At 38.9% G+C, this 20,210-nt stretch overlaps 2 protein-coding genes across 2 annotated transcripts in view; one reads left to right on the forward strand and one right to left on the reverse strand.

Moving 5' to 3' along the window:
* Positions 1–17,638, reverse strand: part of LOC101025279 (phospholipid phosphatase 1) — a 68,005-nt gene extending 50,367 nt beyond the window's left edge. Inside the window, exons 1-2 of the mRNA XM_003899679.5 lie at positions 17,174–17,638; positions 10,943–11,097 (exon numbers count right to left, since the gene is read on the reverse strand). Of these exons, the coding sequence (XP_003899728.2) occupies positions 10,943–11,097; positions 17,174–17,201 (183 nt within the window). The 5' untranslated portion in view covers positions 17,202–17,638. The remainder of the gene's footprint in view (positions 1–10,942; positions 11,098–17,173) is intronic.
* LOC108586288 (cytochrome c oxidase subunit 7C, mitochondrial-like) lies at positions 4,967–5,293 on the forward strand. Its single transcript, XM_031666157.1, has one exon. It carries the CDS (start codon positions 5,032–5,034, stop codon positions 5,221–5,223), a length of 192 nt encoding a protein of 63 aa, XP_031522017.1. The 5' UTR covers positions 4,967–5,031; the 3' UTR covers positions 5,224–5,293.
* Positions 17,639–20,210: the final 2,572 nt, after the last annotated feature.

A 20,210-nucleotide genomic window follows, 5' to 3' on the forward strand; every position in this document is an offset into this window, starting at 1 on the left:
TATGTATATACCACATTTGGTTTATCCACTCACCAGTTAATGGACATTTAGATTGCTTCCAGTTTTGTGGTATTACGACTAATCCTATGAACATTCACATACAAGTATTTTTGTAGATATGTTTTCATTTCTAATGAAAGTGGGTGGGATTGCCAGGTCATATGGTAAATTGATGCTTAACTTTTTAAGAAATTGCTAAACTGTTTTCCAAAGTGGTTGCACCCTTTTACATTCCCACATTCCGCTTTTTGATACATTCACTAGTTAGCTCATGACTCAGGTTCTCTGCATAGTAAACTCATACTCAGTTATAAATAAACACAACTTTGTATATTTTAACAGTGAATATTTATAATGGTTCAAGAGAGAGTATGTGATATGGGAACTTATGGCTTCCACAAACCAAATATCACAAGAACACTTCACCATCGTTTACTAGAGACAGGAAAGGACAACATATGAACATGGTCACACCACATCTTCTTTAACTTCCTCTTGCACAAATGCTCAGGATCTTGGAACCAAAATACCAATCCTAACAGTTTTAGTAAGAAATATTGGTGGTGGAGTACCCAGCAAAACTGGGAAACTGGTTCCATGGATATATTGTTCCTTTTTGTTGCTGAACAGTATTCCATTGTACAAATCTAAAACATACCAGATGCCCAGGAGAGAGTGGCATGCAACTTTACAGACCACAGTAGCATATCACTAAGGGACATACTGCCTCAGGGATAACAGCAGCGGCAACAGTCTGAGAAATCCTGACACACAGATGACAGGCACCTTGGGATTTACTGTGAGATAAGGTACCGCCTCAATAGTTCGGAAGAAGAAAAGACCCCATAGGCAGACCAAAAGACCCACGTAATAGAAAGAATTGTGTCCACTTGTGAAATATTTCAGAAAATACATTCTTCTCTTAATGCCTGAACAAGGAGAGAAGAATGTGGATGGAGGCTAGACGCTTGAATAACCCAGACATATCAGCCAGACTGTCAAATAATGGAGTTATTACTATTTTGTTAATAAAATTGCTCATAAGAACTGAGAATCAGTACTTTCCACAATGCGTGGATAGGAAATGCAGCTACACATGAGAATAAGTAAACAAGAAAATAAAACTTGTTTCCAACCTAGGAAACCAATTTCCACAGTATTATATTTCTATAGTTCTAATAGGCATCTCCCCCATATTATAAGATATCTCCAAAGGGGGAAATATAAATAAAAATATATTTTTATATAAATAAATATACATTAATATTTATATAAATATATAAACATATAAATATTAAAATATATTTTTATAAATATTAAAATATATATTTTTATAAATATTTTATATTTATATGGACATATATTTATATTTATATAAATATATATTATAAAAATATATTTATATTTTCCCCTTGGGTGCTATCTTATATATATCACATATATATGCATAGTATACGCACATACACACACACATATCTCCAGTCGGGATACGCATTCAATATAAGTCTCCTTCCCCCCTCACTCCCCAAAAAACTGTTTTAATGAGGTAAGAGATGACTTAGAAATATGGTCAGTTTCCACAGAGTTAAGCTGAATTTTCATGGTAGTAGTCATTATCAAACATAAACAACAATCTTATTCTATTTCACATTTTGCAGTTTTTCATAAAATTTTCTACCTCAATTTATTAAACACCTATTATGTGCCACTAAGGTTACAATCGTGAGCAATACAGACCATCCCTACTCTAGTGAAGATTATTGTCTTACTGCCTATAGAGGTGAAAATAAGAAATGGCAGCACAGCACCTGTGTTTCCATGAAAACAAGGGAGAAATGACAAACAAATGTGAGCAACAGACTGTTTGGATACCAGCTTCCTGCACCAGTACAGGAAAAGGACAGCAAGAAAGATGTGCCATGCCATAAAACCTAACCAACTCCAATCTCCTCTGCCATGCAGGGTAAAATTCTAAAGCCACTTTGCCATAAGAACACTTTACTTATATATTACTTTACACCTTATAAAAATAAACATATTAACCCATTCATTCTTTCTTCCTCAAGACTATCAATTTCTTATTACCATTTAAGTAAGCTATTCAAAACAATAAAAATTATACCTCGGTTACCTGCTTTGTGGGCAGGCTCTCTAAAAAAACATTATTTTTTCAAATAATGTACCAAAAACAAAGAACTTCAGAAAATCCACATATCTATAGTAAATAATCTCCCTCATCTTCCAAAACATTATCAAATTCCAAACTTTACAAATGTGGTATTCCACAACAATTCAACCCAAAAAATATATCCTGTGTTATTTCCCCTCAGGTGTTAATAAAGGGAGTAAAAGTGATTTTTTAAAATTAACTTAGGAGCAATTAGACTACCAAAAATAATAAAAAATATTTCTTAATATTTCTTAAAAAGTCATATTTTATCCTTTAAAATTGTGGATATTGTCCATATATTATTACACTAGCAATATTTATAGTAGAAATCTGAGTAATCAACACCAGAAAAATACACATGCTTAATGGTATACAAAAGCTAGACATTTTTTGTTATGCTAACACACAAACAACATCAGTTGAAAAGGATAATTCAAAGTACATTATTAGAGGCTAGGTGCAGCGGCTCATGCCTGTATTCCCAGCACTTTGGGGAGGCCAAAGTGGGCGGATCACATGAGGCCAGGAGATCAAGACCAGCCTGGCCAACACAGTGAAACCCCATCTCTACCAAAAATACAAAAATTAGCCAGGCATGGTGGTACGTGCCTGTAATCCTAGCTAAGGCACAAGAATTGCTTAAACCCAGGAGGCAGAGGTTGCAGTGAGCCAAGAATGTACCACTGCACTCCAGCCTGGGTGACAAAGGGAGACTCTGTCTCAAAAAAAAAAAAAAAAAAAAAAAAAATTATTAGAAATTTTGGGTTGACAGGCTATTTCCATTTCTGTACTTTTAACACTTAGAATGACTTTGCAAAAATCCCAAATCAAAAACTGTAACAATCTACATCCTAAAGGAATTTTAATAGACCAATACTTGGTCTATTAAATGGAGAGGTCTATTAAATGGAGACATAATGGGATTTAAATAATGCATATTTCTGAATTAACCTAGGACAAAGGATTTTTGCATATTAAGATACGTTTACATAGATGTCTTTCTACCATGAGCTACTAACTCACTATGCAATGCACACTTAAGATAAAGTTCATCTTTAATAGTGACAAAGGCTCTTCAGTTGACCAAACATTAGTTAACCAGCTGTGAACCCTCTTCTCAACTAGGCCTCAACCTTGGCCTTTCATGTCAGCCTGTCCTTGTGTGGTGTGCAAGGACAGGACAGGCCCAGTCTTAGCAAAAGTCCTGCTAAGTCAGCTTAGCAAGAAGCCCCTTATCCTTGATATCTGAACACCCTTGATACATGATTAAATTCCTCATCCCCCACCTTTGATATACAAATCTTTGGCCTGCCTTAACAAGAATCTCCTACCCTTGATGTCTCCTCTTCATGATTTTCCATCCACTGATTCCCCTCACCCATAAATCCCCCCTTCTCCTTGTTGTAGTCAGAGTTGAGTTCTCCACCCCAGGTGCAATAGTCTTGAGTAAAGTTTTCCTTAACCATTTTAACAAGTATCAGAATAAATTTATTCAATAATAGAAACCCATATTAGATGGAAAGTCTCCAACTCCTAAGTAAACTTGGGTTGGCAGATTGAAAGGAAAAAATGAAAACTTTTTTAAAAATCTTAAATTGTATCAAACCAACACCTGAGTGCTTTAAACACTTTCAAGGTACCAAGGCTACAGAGTAAAAAGTACAGAGACTGGAGTCTATAACAAAGAATCTGGCCTTTGTCCCTGGGAGAGAGACTCTAAAACCTTAGAATTTCCTGAGTAATAGGGGTGTCTTTGTTATTCTTAAGCCCCTTGGTTCACACTTGGGTTTAGGCTAATGAATGACTCAGGATGGGAGCTGGTCACACTAACCGTGTGATTAGAGGGACAGGGCTTTAAACCAACTCAACCTCCAAGGAGGTGAGGGGAACTAGAGATCAAGTTCAACTGGTTGGCCAATGATTCAATCAATCATGACTACATAATAAAACTCTAATAAAAACAATGGACACTGAAGGTTGCAGGAGCTGCCTGGTTGGTGAACACATCAATGTGCCAGGAAAGTGACACATCTTGATGCCACTGGGAGAGGACAGAAAAGCTCTACATTCAGGCTGTCCTCCACCCTGAGACCTTGACTGTGTATCTTAATTTGGCTCACTCTGATTCCTTATAATAAAACTATAATCATAAGTAAAATGATTTCCTGAGTTCTATGAGTTGTTTTAGCCAATTACCAAACCTGACAGGGTCACAGGAACCCCCAGAGCTACAACCTGGGGAACTTCAAATTTGCACCTGAAAACTACAGTGAGAGCAGTCTTACTGGGGACAATGACCTTAAATCCGTGGAGTCTCATGTTAACTCCAGGCAGTTAATGTCAGAATTGAATTATAGCATGCTGCAACACGCAAGACAAACTTTCCACATTCAAGGAGTTACATTTGTTTGTGTAGGTACACTCAGGTTCATAGACAACCAATCACTTCCAAAAAGACTAGTCAGCTACATAAGATGCTGAGCCACAGGACAAGGAGTGAAGTTTGATTTACTGCGAATTCTCAAAATACAGTTATTTTTATCTTTTTTTTTTTCTTTTGGCACTTTCTTAGAAACAGACAAAATCCACACACATAACAGATAAGCTTCCACAATACTATGTAAAAATGGGTATATAGTTAAGGCATTTAAACTGCAGGTATATGAAAATGAAAACAGAAAAATTTCTAATGGGTTTTTAAAAAATAAAAATAGGCTTCCTTATTTGAAAAAACAATGTTCAAGGGAGGGGAAAAAACAGAAAATATAAGAGATAAAATGAAAATATCTCGGTCTTGGTGAGGTGCCGCCATTTCATCTGTCCTCAGTCTCTGTGCCTTTCGCGGAGCTTCCAGCAGCGCTATGTTGGGCCACAGCATCCGGAGGTTCACAACCTCTGTGGTCCGTAGGAGCCACTATGAGGAGGGCCCTGGGAAGAATTTGCCATTTTCAGTGGAAAACAAGTGGGCGTTACTAGTTAAGATGTGTTTGTACTTTGGATCTGCATTTGCTGCACCCTTCCTTATAGTAAGACACCAACTGCTTAAATCATAAGGATGTTTCAGTTCATCCATTTAACAGAAATGAAGAGCATTTTAAGAGATACAGCCTCTGGAAATGGATCAAACTCTAACTCATGGCATACTACATATGTTTGTCAATAAACTTATGACATTAAAAAAAAAGAAAATATATCATATACTAATAATCCCACTATTCAGAGGGAACCATTACTATTCTTCTCCCTTTACTCTCAATTATTACAAAAATCTTTCCATGTCAATATTATCAAAAATTATGAAATGAATATAATATTTCATCACTAGAATAAATCATAAAATAGTCCCCTATAGCTAAATTATTTATTTCCAATTTTCTTCTATAAAAAGTACTGTAATCAACTGTCTTGTAACTCATTCTCTACATGAAACTTACTTCCAGGATAACTTCCTTCCGGTATAATTTATAGGTCCAACAATACACTCTTTTTAATGCCAATTTATACCCCTGCCAGATTTGTGTATGAGAACACCTGTTTTCTATGCTTGATAAGCTGGGAAAGTTCTTACCTTTGCTACTGTGACAGGCCAAACTGTGTTCTCAGTGCTGCTTTAATATGAACTTAAGACTAAGTCTTAAGAAAAGTTAAATGTTAAAGCATTTATTTCTATTTCTTGACAATTTTCTTCTACTGACAGCTTTCTAGTCATGCCCTTTCCCCATTTTTCTTTGAGGTAGTCATCTGTTTTTCACTAAGTTATAAAATATATAAAGTGGCTGGATGCGGTGGCTCACACCTGTAACCTCAGCACTTTGGGAGGCCGAGGTGGGTGGATTGCTTGAGGTCAGCAGTTCAAGACCAGCCTGGCCAACATGGTGAAACCCCATCTCTACTAAAAATACAAAAAATCAGCCAGTTATAGTGGCACGGGCCTGTAGTCCCAGCTACTCGGAAGGCTGAGGTAGGAGAAGCACTTGAACCCGGGAGGCGGAGGTTGCAGTGAGCTGAGATCACACCACTACACTCCAGTCTGGGCAAGAGTGAGACTCCATCTCAAAAAATATAATACAATAAAATAAAATATATAAAGTGATTAAGCCTTGGTCGGGTGCGGTGGCTCACACCTGTAATCCCAACACTTTGGGAGGCCGAGGTGGGCAGATCATGAGGTCAGGAGTTCGAGACCAGCCTGACCAACATGGTGAAACCCCATCTCTACTAAAAATACAAATATTAGCCGGGCGTTGGTGGCATGCGCCTGTAATCCCAGCTACTCAGGAGGCTGAGGCAGGAGCATCGCTTGAACGCGGGAGGTGGAGGTTGCAGCGTGCCAAAATCGCACCATTGCACTCCAGCTTGGGCAACACAGCGAGACTCCGCCTGAAAAAAAAAGTGATTAAGCCCTTTTCACAAACATCCATGTACATTTCCAGTTTTAGGTCACCATGAATAATACAATCACTCTTTAGAAAGAGTTTTATAAGTTGGTCACAAGCATTGGCTATACTGTTATTTTAGGCTAAATATTTTTGCTAAAAGGTTATGTCATACAGTAATCATGACTTAAGAAAAGCAACTACTTACAGTTGGTACTCAAGTCAATTTAAAATAGCCTATTAAACATAGGCAAGTTTTGTATCCTGAAACTATAAATTTTTAAATTTAGACAAACTATATTATTCATTGCAACATATGAATTTAATACTAACTTTATTGTTACTAACATTACTCTGAAAGTTTGCAAACAAAAAGTCTTACCTTTTTCTAGAAACATAAGAATTTATAAAAATATATAACAAATTACCAAGGGAGAAGGTAGAACTACACAAAGCGAAAAATGATGGGAAAAAAAAAAAGTCTGGTGTCGAATCTAATATGGATCATTAAAATCCAAAAACAACAACAACAAAAAAATGTAAAAGCCAAATAATGCAGAAATCTATAGTTTTCTGAATGTGGCACCTTTTTGGATAGCTAAAGAAGAAACAGTAGAGAATATATTTTTTAAAAAGATTATGAACCCTGCATTGTAAAAATAAATCACTGCTTTAAAATACAGATTTTCTATCACCCGAAATCTTATTTCTGATCAAATTATAAGGCATATTATATTAAAGTTACATTAAGCATAAATAATTCATTTTATAGAAAATAAGTTATTTTCTATATATAACAACAGATGTTATACACAAACTATTAAAACAAACAAATCTACCCCAAGAATTTGCAAGAATCCCTTCCTGCACATTCAAGCACATTTAAGGCCCAGAAACTGGCCAAATACTACTTCTTTAATTAAAAATAAATTGGCATCAGGCCAGGAGTGGTGGCTCATGCCCGTAATCCCAGTACTTTGGGAGGTCAAGGCTGGCGGATCACCTGAGGTCAGAAGTTCAAGACCAGCCTGACCAATATGGTGAAACCCTGCCTCTATTAAAAATACAAAACATTGGCCGGGTGTGCTGGCTCACACCTGTAATTCCAGCACTTTGGGAGGCCGAGGCGGGCGGATCACGAGGTTAGGAGACCGAGACCATCCTGGCTAACACGGTGAAACCCCGTCTCTACTAAAAATGCAAAAAATTAGCCGGGCGTGGCGGCGGGCGCCTGTAGTTCCAGCTACTTGGGAGGCTGAGGCAGGAGAATGGTGTGAACCCGGGAGGGGGAGCTTGCAGTGAACCAAGATCGTGCCACTGCACTCCAGCCTGGGCAACTGAGTGAGATTCCGTCTCAAAAAAAAAAAATACAAAAAATTATCTGAGCATGGTGGTACATGTCTGTAGTTCCAGCTACTCAGGAACCTGAGGCAGGAGAATTGCTTGAACCAAGGAGGGGAAGGTTGCAGTTGCAGTAAGCCAAGATCATGCCACTGCACTCCAGCCTGGGCAACAGGACAAGACTCCATCTCAAAACAAACAAATAAATAAATCATTGGCATTAAAATATTTTTCCAGGTCAATTCTAACAGCAGACTCACAGGAATTAATACTCAAGAACTCAAAGATTGATACTCTTTTTCCACTCCTTAAATAAAAAAATTTAGCCTTATTGCTATTTAAGCTGTTTGATATTATAATACTATAACTAAAAAAAAAAAAATTTGTTATAAAGATAAGTAAAAAAACAAAGCACAAAACTAAATCTGTGGTGTGCTCACAATGACATAAAAACTGTCAAACTAGGTTGGGTGTGGTGGCCCACGCCTGTAATCCCAGCACTTTGGGATTACAAAGCAGGTGGATCACCTGAGGTCAGGAGTTTGAGACCAGCCTGGCCAACATGGTAAAACACCGTCTCTACTAAAACTACAAAAATTAGCCAGGTGTGGTGGTGCATGCCTGTAGTCCCAGCTACTTGGGAGGTCGAGGTAGGAGAATTGCTTGAACCTGGGAGGCGGAGGTTGCACTGAGTCGAGATTGTGCCACTGCACTCCAGCCCGGACAACAGAGCAAGACTCCATCTCAAAAAAAATAAAAATAAAAAACAAACAGCAGCAACAACAACAAAAAAAAAACTATCAAACTAAAGGAAACATCAAAATGCCACCAGTAGTTGTCTTCAGGTAGTAGAACTAAGGGCTATTTATTTTCTCTTTCTACTTTATAATCATTTTTTTTTAATTAATAAAAGATTATGGGCCAGGTGCATGTTGCCAGGTGGCCAACACAGTGAAACTCCATCTCTACTAAAAATACAAAAATTAGCTGGGCGTGGTGACAAGCACCTGTAATTCCAGCTACTTGAGAGGCTGAGGCAGGAGAATCGCTTGAACCCGAGCTGAAGCAGGGTAGATTGCTTGAGGTCAGGAGTTCAAGACCAGCCTGGCCAATATGGTGAAACCCCATCTCTACTAAAAAATACAAAAATTAGCTGGGCATGGCGGCACACGCCTATAGTCCCAGCTTCTCAGGAGAGTTAGGCAGGAGAATCACCTGAACCTGGGAGGCAGAGATTGCAGTGAGCCAATATTACACCACTGCACTCCAGCCTGGGCGACAAGAGCAAAACTCCATCTCAAAAAAATATATATATTATTATTACAATTAATTTATTCACTCTCAAGCAATTATCTCCTCAAATACAGGGGCAAGTTTTTTTAAAGAAAAAGAAACTTTATCTGGCAATAGTTGCTCAAAATCATGGCTACAACTACTTAGTACTTCATATAGTACAGTAACACTGTCTATTGTCATCCAAGTGGCAGTACTTCCCTGCACACAGTTTCTCCTAAGCTGAATGGCTAAAATTTAAGTAACCAGTTATGGTGGGATTTATTTTTTAGAAAAAGAAGTATCTCCTTAAACTAAATCCTAGATTTTATGCTAGATTTTTCTATCATTTTACTCCCATAAAAGTAGCTATAATCAAATTAGAATTATAAGAATATATTAATACTTGTATCTCTTAGAACATAATAAAATACTGGACCCCTTCACCTTCAAAATACTGAGCTAATGGCCATTAGAAAAAAATCTACTAGACAAAAAGACAAAATGAACTCAGATACATAAACTGGAAAAACAAACAATTAGGTTATTATTCTTACCCAATTTGGGAGCAAAATAGAGAGAGAAAAGCCAGCCAGTCCTACAGCAGAACAAGGTTGCTGAGTTTACTGAGACACTAAATTTTTGTAAGTCGAGGACAGCCAAGTAACAAGACAGGTGGCCAGAGGAGAAATATGGTGTGATATGCTTCACTGCCAAGATACTCAAGGAGGTAAATCTTCACCTTGCTCCTTCCCTTCTATTTCCAAGTCACATAAAATCACAATGGCAAGACTTAGGAATGAGAGCCAAGGGTAAAGAAAGTAGGCATAATATCCCAAATGGCAATCTTAACCTAGTTTGTGAATCTTAACTTAGAATGACAGTTTTTAATTACTTAAAACAGTGAAACCCAGTATTATCCTACAAACTGATGAACTATCTGAAGGACAGTACAAAGTAAGAAATGGTGACTTCTTTTTTTTTTTTTTTTGAGACAGAGTTTCGCTCTTATTGCCCAGGCTGGAGTTCAATGGCGTGATCTCTGCTCACAGCAATTTCCACCTCCCGGTTCAAGCAATTCTCCTGCCTCAGCCTCCTGAGTAGCTAGGGTTACAGGCATGCGCCATCACGCCCAGCTAATTCTGTATTTTTAGTAGAGAAGGGGTTTCTCCATGTTGGTCAGGCTGGTCTTGAACTGCTGACCTCAGGTGATCCGTCCACCTCGGCCTCCCGAAGTGCTGGGATTACAGGCGTGAGCCACCATACCCAGCCAGTAGTGACATATCTTAATGTATTCTAATAATTTTATTCTGCATATATATTTGTGATCTTTCTGCTGAGTTTGTTTTCTCAAATTTAATATGCAAACATTTTCATTTTTCATGGCCTCAATTTCCACTTAACAGTATGATAAAGCAAGCATAATCTTAGTTTCAGCTCTGCCATACAATAGCTTACTGGGCTTTAACAAGTGTCTGGACCTAAGTTTCTTCATTTGTTTACTGAGAGGAGTTGGTCCAAATGACTCAAAAAGACTCTCCTATTCAAAAATAATCACTGTATCATTCTTACAGAATGACATCAAGTTGTTCTGGGTAACATCCACTTTTAACTGGAGAAACACTGCCTCTGGACTAAAACAGTGGGTATATTCCTCAAGCAATCATTCACCATATTAACACTGGTGAAGACAGTACTGTGGATTTACCCCCACCCCAACTCCATACTTCATCCAACCTCCAGCACAACAAACCCATCACTACCTACTTATTAATTTACTTACAGAGGAAATGGGCAAGCCAACCCCTACTAGGATGAGGACAGTGGATGTGACGGTACTGTCATGGTACGGATAGTTGATGCTGTTGTCTTTACAGAAAAAGCCTCTCTGAAATGGATATATTTGGCCCAATTTTAGAACAGCCATAGGCATGGAAGCTGTTGGGGAAGGGAAAAAAAGACACACATGATTAAATTCAATTCACTTCATTAGGAAGTAAAGTCTACTGAATGGGATGCAAATTCTAGCCATATTTTACCCTCTCTGGAGATGGATCTCCATTATACCCAAGGGCAAAGATTAAGAAAATCATGCAGCATCATTTGCTTGTCCATATCAGCCCCACCTTTTTCCAAGTATAAATACTATTACTTGCATTGACCTCCGATTTTAGAAATAACCAGTAAAAGAGACTTCTACAAGGAGAGCAAAATTGGCCCATGGAAAAATAAAGCTGAGAAAACAGGAAGGTTTTCCATTTTTCATTCTGTAGTTAATTCGTTTTTAATTGAATTGCTTTATATTGAACTGTGTTTAAGAAAAAAGGCAAAATTCCATAAATAAATTCAGTAATTAATATCATAACAGCCAAATATCATCCAGGAGAAGAAACATGTAGAACTTTGCTTCACATTAGAATTTTTAAATTTTTTTCTACATTAGAATTTAAACTAATAGGGTTAGGAAACAATAGAAACCAAGCCAAGTATGGTGGCTCATGCCTGTAATCCCAGCACTTTGGGAGGCTAAGGCGGGCAGATCACTTGACATGAAGAATTCAAGACGAGCCTGGCCAATATGGTGAAGCCCCGTTTCTACTAAAAACACAAAAATTAGCCAGGCGTGGTGGCGCATGCCTGTAGTCTCAGCTACTGGGCAGACTGAAGCAGGAGAATCACTTGAACCCAGGGGGCAGAGGTCGCAGTGAGTCGAGATTGCACCACTGCACTCCAGCCTGGTCGACAGAGCAAGACTCCATCTCAGGAAAAAAAAAAAAAAGAAAGAGAGAGAGAAAGAAAATGATAGGAACCATAAGTATATATTCAGTAATAAAATAGAAAGAAAAAGCCTTTTGTTTTCCAAAGACAAACAAACAACTGGTTTTATTAGCCCTGGCAAGGCTCCAAAACCACTTTTAACAAGTTATACCGAAATAATTTTCAGTTGAAATTTTGCACCTAAATAAAATGACCCTGAAAGATCAAAGTTAAATAATTTAAATTAGTGGCTTCTTAAGATGTTCAAGGCCGTGCGTGGTGGCTCAAGCCTGTAATCCCAGCACTCTGGGAGGCCGAGATGGGCGGATCACGAGGTCAGGAGATCGGAGACCATCCTGGCTAACACAGTGAAACCCCGTCTCTACTAAAAAATACAAAAAACTAGCCGGGCGAGGTGGCGGGCGCCTGTAGTCCCAGCTACTCGGGAGGCTGAGGCAGAAGAATGGCGTAAATCCGAGAGGCGGAGTTTGCAGTGAGCCGAGATCCGGCCACTGCACTCCAGCCTGGGCGACAGAGCTAGACTCTGTCTCAAAAAAACAACAAAAAAAAGATGTTCAAATTTACCATGCTTTTAGGCTTTGTTTTATACAATTCAAACATTCAAGCATCTACTCACTCACTGTATGCGCAACACTAAGCCATACTTAGGGAAGACAAATTTGTATAAAACAAATACTAAATTCAAGAACCTAAATTGTATATGCAGAAAAAGAATGTATACCCAGTAAATTGTTTAAAAAGAAATCCCAAGGCAGATTTTTTGGGGAAAATGATGAAACTGTTCTGTATATTGATTGAGATAGTAATTCCACAACTCTTTTATTACATGTAAAGTTAAGAAGAAATACCATAAAAGGCAGAAATATGCCATAAAAATACAAATATAATTACTAAAATGGCATAGAAGGACCTATAGGAATTCAGAGCTCAACATAAACTGGAGGAGTTAGAAAAGACTATTAAAGAAGAGGCAACTGAGTTGAACTTGAAATGACAGGTAAAACACAGGCAATAGGGAGGAGCACGGGGAGACCATTTAGTGGTAGAGGAAGGCAGGGAAGCATGAGAATTGCAACAAGAGCACAAAGGGAATGAGCAGGAAGTTTTCAAGGTACATACATTTTGTAGCCAACATGTATTGCACGCTTGCACATGCTGGGAATTAGGCCACATAGATTAACTCAATCCTTACCTCACCTCTGTGAAGTAGGTATTATCACTACTTGCTTTTTTCATATAACGTTGTTGAAGCTTAGAGAAATGAGGAACATTGCTGAAACTAGAAAGTGGTGGAACCAAGGTTCCAACACAAGCTATCTCTTTCTAGAGTTAGGGAATATATGGCCTCCCATGGAGACAAGTGATCTGGCTAGGTTAACAGGTTAGAATTGCAGCAAGGAAGATATGATTGGGAGAAGGAGAACCTGTCCTTTAAAAACCTCACTTAGTATAATACATGCCATGTTCACGATAAGAACTCAAAGTAGGCTGAGTACAGTGAGTGGATCACACCTATAAACCCAACATGTTGAAAGGTTGAGGCAGAAAGACCCCTTGAGTTCAGGAGTTCAAGACTAGTCTGGGCAACATATTGAGACCTCATCTCTAAAAAAGAAATTTTTTAATTGGCTGGGCATGGTGGCATGTGCCTATAGTCCCAGTTACTCAGGAGGGTGAGGGAGGAGGATACCTTGAGCTCGAGAGGTAAAGGCTTCAGTAAGCCATGTTCACACCACTGCACCCCAGCCTGGGTAACAGGACAACACCCTGTCTCAAAAAAAAAAAGGAGGAGGAGGAAAAAAAAACTGAAAGTTAACGGAACAATGTATTATTTGCTACAGATTATCTCTGAATTCTGCAATTCTATGGTTTTTCATGGGAATAACAGTGCTTGAGATTTCTGTGTTTATTAAAAGATTATAGGAGTCAGGCACGGTGACTAACACCTGTAATCCCAGTGATTCAGGAGGCTGAGGCGAGAGGATCACTTGAGGCCAGAAGTTCAAGATCACTCTGGGCAACACAGCAAGACTTTGTCTCTAAAAAGTATTTTTAAAAATTAGCTGGGAGGCCAGGTGAGGTGGCTCATGCTTGTAATCCCAGCACTTTGGGAAGCCAAGGCAGGTGGATCACAAGGTCAGGCGATCAAGACCATCTTGGCTAATACGATGAAACCCTGTCTATACTAAAAATACAAAAACTTAGCTGGGCGTGGTAGAATGCACCTGTAGTCCCAGTTACTTGGAAGGCTGAGGCAGGAGAATCACTTGAACCTGAGAGGCGGAGGTTGCAGTGAGCTGAGATCGCGCCACTGTACTCCAGCCTGGGCGACAGAGTGAGACTCCATCTCAAAAAAAAAAAAAAAAAAAAACACTAGCTGAGCATAGTGGTACACACCAATAGTCCCAGATATTTGGGAAGCTGAGGAGGAAGAATTACTTGAGCCCAACAATTTGAGGCTACGTTGAGCCATGATTATGCCACTGTATTCCAACATGGGTGACAGAGCAAGACTCCCAACTCCAAAGAAAGAAAAAGGATTATGGGTTTAAAACACTTGAAATGACATAAGTTTGTAGGAAATAAAATATCACTGTCCTCTTTTGCTCAGGGTCAGCAACATGGTAAAATGAGGAAGTTTAGAAATTAACTTCCAGAAAAAAAAAGAGAGAGAGAGAGAGCAAGAAGAAACACAAGTATTTACAGTTTTGAAATAATCTACTAATTAGGTGATAAGTAGTGAGTAGATAGTGGAAACAGAATAGGATGCACAGAAGAATGTTTTGAATACAGAAATGATACAAAACTTGTGGACTGATCACAAATGCTGAGACAGACCTGGAGATGGCACTTCAGGGTTTGGACATATGAAAAATGAAACTTCCATTGATAGAAATGAGAAGTTGCCAGGGGAAGCTCATTTATGGTGGAAGAATGTTAGTTTAGTATTGAGAATACTGCCTTTGGGGCCATCTGATGCCTCCCTAAATGCTCAGCCTCATCCTCCACTGTCCCCTTAAGGCTCCAATCACAAAGAACCACTTGCTGTTGCCGAAACATACTGTTTTCAAAACCTTAGGTTTCATAGGGATTTGAAATGCTCAGCCTTCTACTGGGGATAGTTGCTCTCTCATTTCTCCTTGAAGTCCAAGCCAGGTACTCCCTTCTTATCTGTCCCATGGCACCATGTACATATGTCTAACACACTGTACTTTAACTTTTTATGTGTGTGTCAGCAACTCAGAGGTCAAAGGCTATCTTTATGATTTTTGTAACCTTTGTATCAGGCACACAGATCTGAACAAAAATTTATTGGCCAGGCGCGGTGGCTCACACCTGTAATCCCAGCACTTTGGGAGGCAAAGGTGGGTGGATCACAAGGTCAGGAGTTCAAGACTAGCTTGGCCAATATGGCAAAACCCCGTCTCTACTAAAAAACATAAAAAATAAAAAAATTAGCCAGGCGTGGTGGCAGGCGCCCAAAATCCCAGCTACTCGGGAGGCTGAGGCAGGAGAATCGCTTGAACCCGGGAGGCGGAGGTTGTGGTGAGCCAAGATGGCGTCATTGCACTCCAGCCTGGGCAACAAGAGCAAAACTCTGTCTCAAAAACCAAAAAAAATTGTATTAAATGGCTAAGTGAATAAAATTCAGGGTAAAGATCAGAAGTAGAGAAAGATGTATAAGTTGTTGGCATTATAAGTTGCAACTTAAACTAGAAGAATAAAACAGTTCTTACAGAAGGCAAATCAAGACTGAAAGAGACAAAGCAATCAGCTAAGGATGAATATCCACAGAGAAAACATGAAAAGAGGCTATAGGTGGAGAGAAAGAAAGGATGCTAACAGGCTCCAAGGGGCAAGGGCTGTGTCTGTCTTGTTCAGCAGCATATCTGGCCATTCTTTAAACAAAAGAATGAATGAACAATAGAGAAGTAGGACAATGCTGTGATACAAAAACCAAAGCTCAGAGTATCTAGTACATGGTAAATCTAATATGTCAAATGCTAAGACATCAAGGAGCATGAGAACTGAGTGAAGACTGAGGTCTTTACTGAGACTGTATTATATCATCTCCACTAATACAACAATGGTATCTTCATAAAGAAACTTAGTGTGGAGCGTTGTTCAATATTGGGTTGTTATTGTCTAAGCATCCCTTTCTTCAAGTTAAATATGTCAAAATTATGTCCCCTACTGTTCATATGTATTACACACATACAGAGAGGCATGTCCATCCCTCGAGAGTAAACAGATACCTCTATTCCAAAAAACAATGGAATAGTCTTTATCTGCTACTGAGATGGGTTTTTTTTGTTTTGTTTTGTTTTTGTTTTTGTTTTGAGACAGAGTCTTGCTCTGTGGCCCAGGCTGGATAGTGCAGAGGTGCGACCTTGGCTCACTGCAACCTCCGCCTCCCAGTTTCAACTGATTCTCCAACTTCAGCCTCCTGATTAGCTGGGACCACAGGCACATGCAACCAAGCCCGGCTAATTTTTGTAGTTTCAGTAAAGATGGGTTTTCACCGTGTTGACCAGGCTCATCTTGAACTCCTGCCCTCAAGTGATCTACCTGTCTCGGCCTCCCAAACTGCTGGGATTACAGACATGAGCCACCATACCCGACCGAGATTATTTTTAATGTTAATTTTTTAGAGTAGTGCTGAGAGTTCTGTGTTAAAGTTAGTGTTCTAGGAAGATTCTTCTCCTTATAAACACTTTCTTAGGACAGATACACTTTCTCCTTAATATCTAAAGAACATAGATACTGTTTTGACCCTAATCATAGTTCTAGGATATTTTTCTCTTAATTAAAATTTCCTTAAGAGGAGTCACTTTTAAATTCTGTAATAACCGCCGGGCATGGTGGCTCATCCTCTACCTGGGACTACAGCTGCTATCAGGCAGCCTTCTCCACACAGCTCTCTTTTTGGGGTAGCACTCTTCTCTTTGTGCTTCAGATCTAAGGGGCAATATTCCCATCCTCTCTGTTGCTAGCCCAGGATACTACAATATCTCTTGTTGATTTTCTAAACTCTGCCCACCTATTTGTGAATACTTGCTTCATTTAATCCTCTTCAAATTATCCAGCTTGAGTATGCCATCTGTTTCTTATCAGGACCATGGGTGACAGTACCACATACATATTTTGATCTTGCTAAACACAACTGTTAGGCATGTATGCCTGCTCTTAGTGCACTATTTCTATGATACGTCAAGGAAAACAGACACATGAATACCTGGATAGATGCAAACAGATGTTCCCATATTCTCCTTAGTTCAGTGATAGTTGAAATCTCTTCCATTTTATTAAATATATATCATATATACTTCCTCAAATATGTGCTGTTACAAAATATTCCAATGGAATAAATCTAAAATGTATTTTACAAAGAGAAAGACTAAAGTACATCAATGTTAATCCCTAATATATAGAAGGTAAAGAAGTACTAAATTTATTTTGAAAAGCATGAAATAAAAATCAAGTTATTAAAGTGACTATACTGACTCCTGTACCCACTCCCTTCCCCAAGTTTCTCTAAAGATCTCATTTCAGACATTTAAATGAATATTATGCTACACAACAGGGAAACTCAGATGTCCATCCCCTAGTTATTCATTCGAACATTTCCATTGCCATAATACGGTAGCTGCAATGCCAGGAAAGAAGAAAGGAAAAAAGACTAAAAGAGGGGAAAAATGAAAAAGACCTCAAATAATTTTTTTTTTAAGAGACTGGGTCTTACTCTGTCACCTAGGGTGGGGTCCACTGGCATGATCATAGTTCACTGTAACTTTGAACTCTTGGGCTCAAGCAATCCTCTCACCTCAGCCTCCCAATTCCTGGCTAATTTTTTTTTTTTTTTTTGTAGGGACAGAGTCTCACTATGTTTCCCAGGCTGGTCTCAAACTCCTGGACTCAAGCAATCCTCCTGCCTCGGCCTCCCAAAGTGCTGGGATTACACATATGAACCAGCATACCCACCCACCACAGAACTTTTAATGAAAGAGGGAAATCAGTACTACCGGAAAATAGCATAGCTGTAACTGCAAGCATGACTGACATTTAGGTTTGGGCAACACAGCCATCAGGATCCCAGCAGGAAACAGATAGCACCCTCAAACTGGGTAATTTAAGGAGAGTTTAAGAAAGGGACTATGTACGAGGTGTGAAAAAATGTGGGCACAGTCAAAAGACAGTGCAGTCTCCTGAAGCTGCTATCATCTACAGACTTGAAAGGACAAAGAGGGCCCTATGATATGAGCCATGGCCTCTGGGAGAGCCAACATGACACGATCTTGTAGGAGGAAGCCAGGCAAATAAACACAGCAACTCTACTCTCCTCCTGCCAGTGCTATCCATTGTCCAAACCCATCTAGAAGCCAGTCTCAGGCTCTTGAGACTGAGGGCAGGGAAGGTGATGACAGAAAGCAGGTCCACAGGGGCAATGGAAGATAAGCAGAACCAGGAGGGAAGAGAAGGTAAAACCAGTTGGGGCCTCAGTAGGGAGCTGAAACCTAAAAGTGAGTAACTCAAGAGAGATTAATAAAGCGGTTATTTACAAAGTCTATATTAAGACTACATATTAAGAATATTGGGTTTTATTCTGTGGGTAACAAGGAGACACAATTCCAATATGTGCCCTAATAGAGGGGCTGTGAAAAGAGTTGTGTAAAGGAAAAAAACAGTGTGAAGACAGAAGAGAGGGCAAGGCCAGAGGCAAGAAATACTAGTGTATATGAGAGATGTTAAGGGCCTGACACAAAGAAATAACAAGGGGAACAGGAAAAAGAGGTAGATTCTAAAGATGTTTAGGAAGTTATTCCTACAGAATTGTGGATCGTGTCTCTGTGTGCATATTGATGTGTGTGTATCTAAAACACACACACACACACACACACCCCTCTTCAGCCTTTGTTGTATCTGCAAAATATAATTTCCATTTTTCCCTTTCCCTAATTACCACCCAATAACATGCCCTGCATAATCTTGCTTAGAGTAAGCATTTCAAGGAATATTTATGGAATGAATGAAGACGTGAGTAAAGCTTCTGAAACATATAAACAATAATCTTACGTAACCATAAAGTCAGATCCTGAAAAGCTGCATGTGATTTGTCACACCGAAGGGCTCAAATTCAAACAAACCAAGAAGAGACAATCTGAAGTCCAAGAACTTGGACTTCAGAAAAAAGGTGAACAATCTGAAGTCCAAGAACACGCTAGGGAAGCACTTACAATTCTATACTCTAGCAACTCTTTCTTAAGCTGTTTTCCATTGGGAACACAAACTGCTAACAAAGATAAACAAACTGAATATACCCATGTTAACTGCTCAAACAAATCTGTAAATCACAAACTACTGGAATCTTGAAGGCAATTTGTGTACACTCCAGCACTACCTCCAAGCAAAGCTTCAAATATGGCTACTGTAGAAGCACTTCTCTCAGCAGCACCCCTCACTCTTTCCTCAAAGAGAAAAGAAGTTGAGGCCCCAGTGGCATCCTCTTTACTGATCCACTCAGAACAGGGGTCCACAAATTCCCTGCAGGAAAGTAGAAGAATAAGATTTCCAAAGGAGACGCTGAAGAGTAAAAAGCAATCAGACTTCAAAGTAGGACTTTACAAATAATTAACAACAGCTCCAGATCCATCCTATTCTCTTCTCTAGAACCACTAGAAACTCTCAGATCTGAAATTGTATCACAGATTACATACCTACATATCCCACTCCATGATACACATGTCGAACTTCCTATGTCCATATCCATCCTCCGCATCCTCAGAGTTAGTAAACCAGTTAGACATCTGTGACTTTGTTCGAAGATTCCTATTTAAAAAGTTTTCACATACTATACAAGTTTACAGTATACAATATACTATGCACCCTCAGTAAAAAAGACAAATTATAATGTGGTCTCTTATTCACCAGTAAAAAATATTTGCTCTTACTGGAAGCACCTAAAATAATCGGGCAGCCTACCTCACAAGACTCTTACTTAAACAGTAATCCTGCTAGTCTCAGAGCAATTTATAAACCTAAATGAGAAAACACAAACATGCTCAAGAGAAAGGTTTGCTTTATAACTAAAAGATTCATAACATGGTTGTTCATGGATGTGAACAACTCCATGAGTCCTCAGACTATGAGTAGAGTTTCACTACTCAAAATAAATAAATAAATAAATAAATAATAAATAAATAAGTTAATAATCTTACATGGCCTTTCTCATATATGTCCAAGAAGAATGGAAACAAACATTGACTGAGCACCTA

Source organism: Papio anubis, chromosome 5, assembly GCF_008728515.1.
Source record: "Papio anubis isolate 15944 chromosome 5, Panubis1.0, whole genome shotgun sequence".
In the NCBI taxonomy this organism is placed as follows: domain Eukaryota; kingdom Metazoa; phylum Chordata; class Mammalia; order Primates; family Cercopithecidae; genus Papio; species Papio anubis.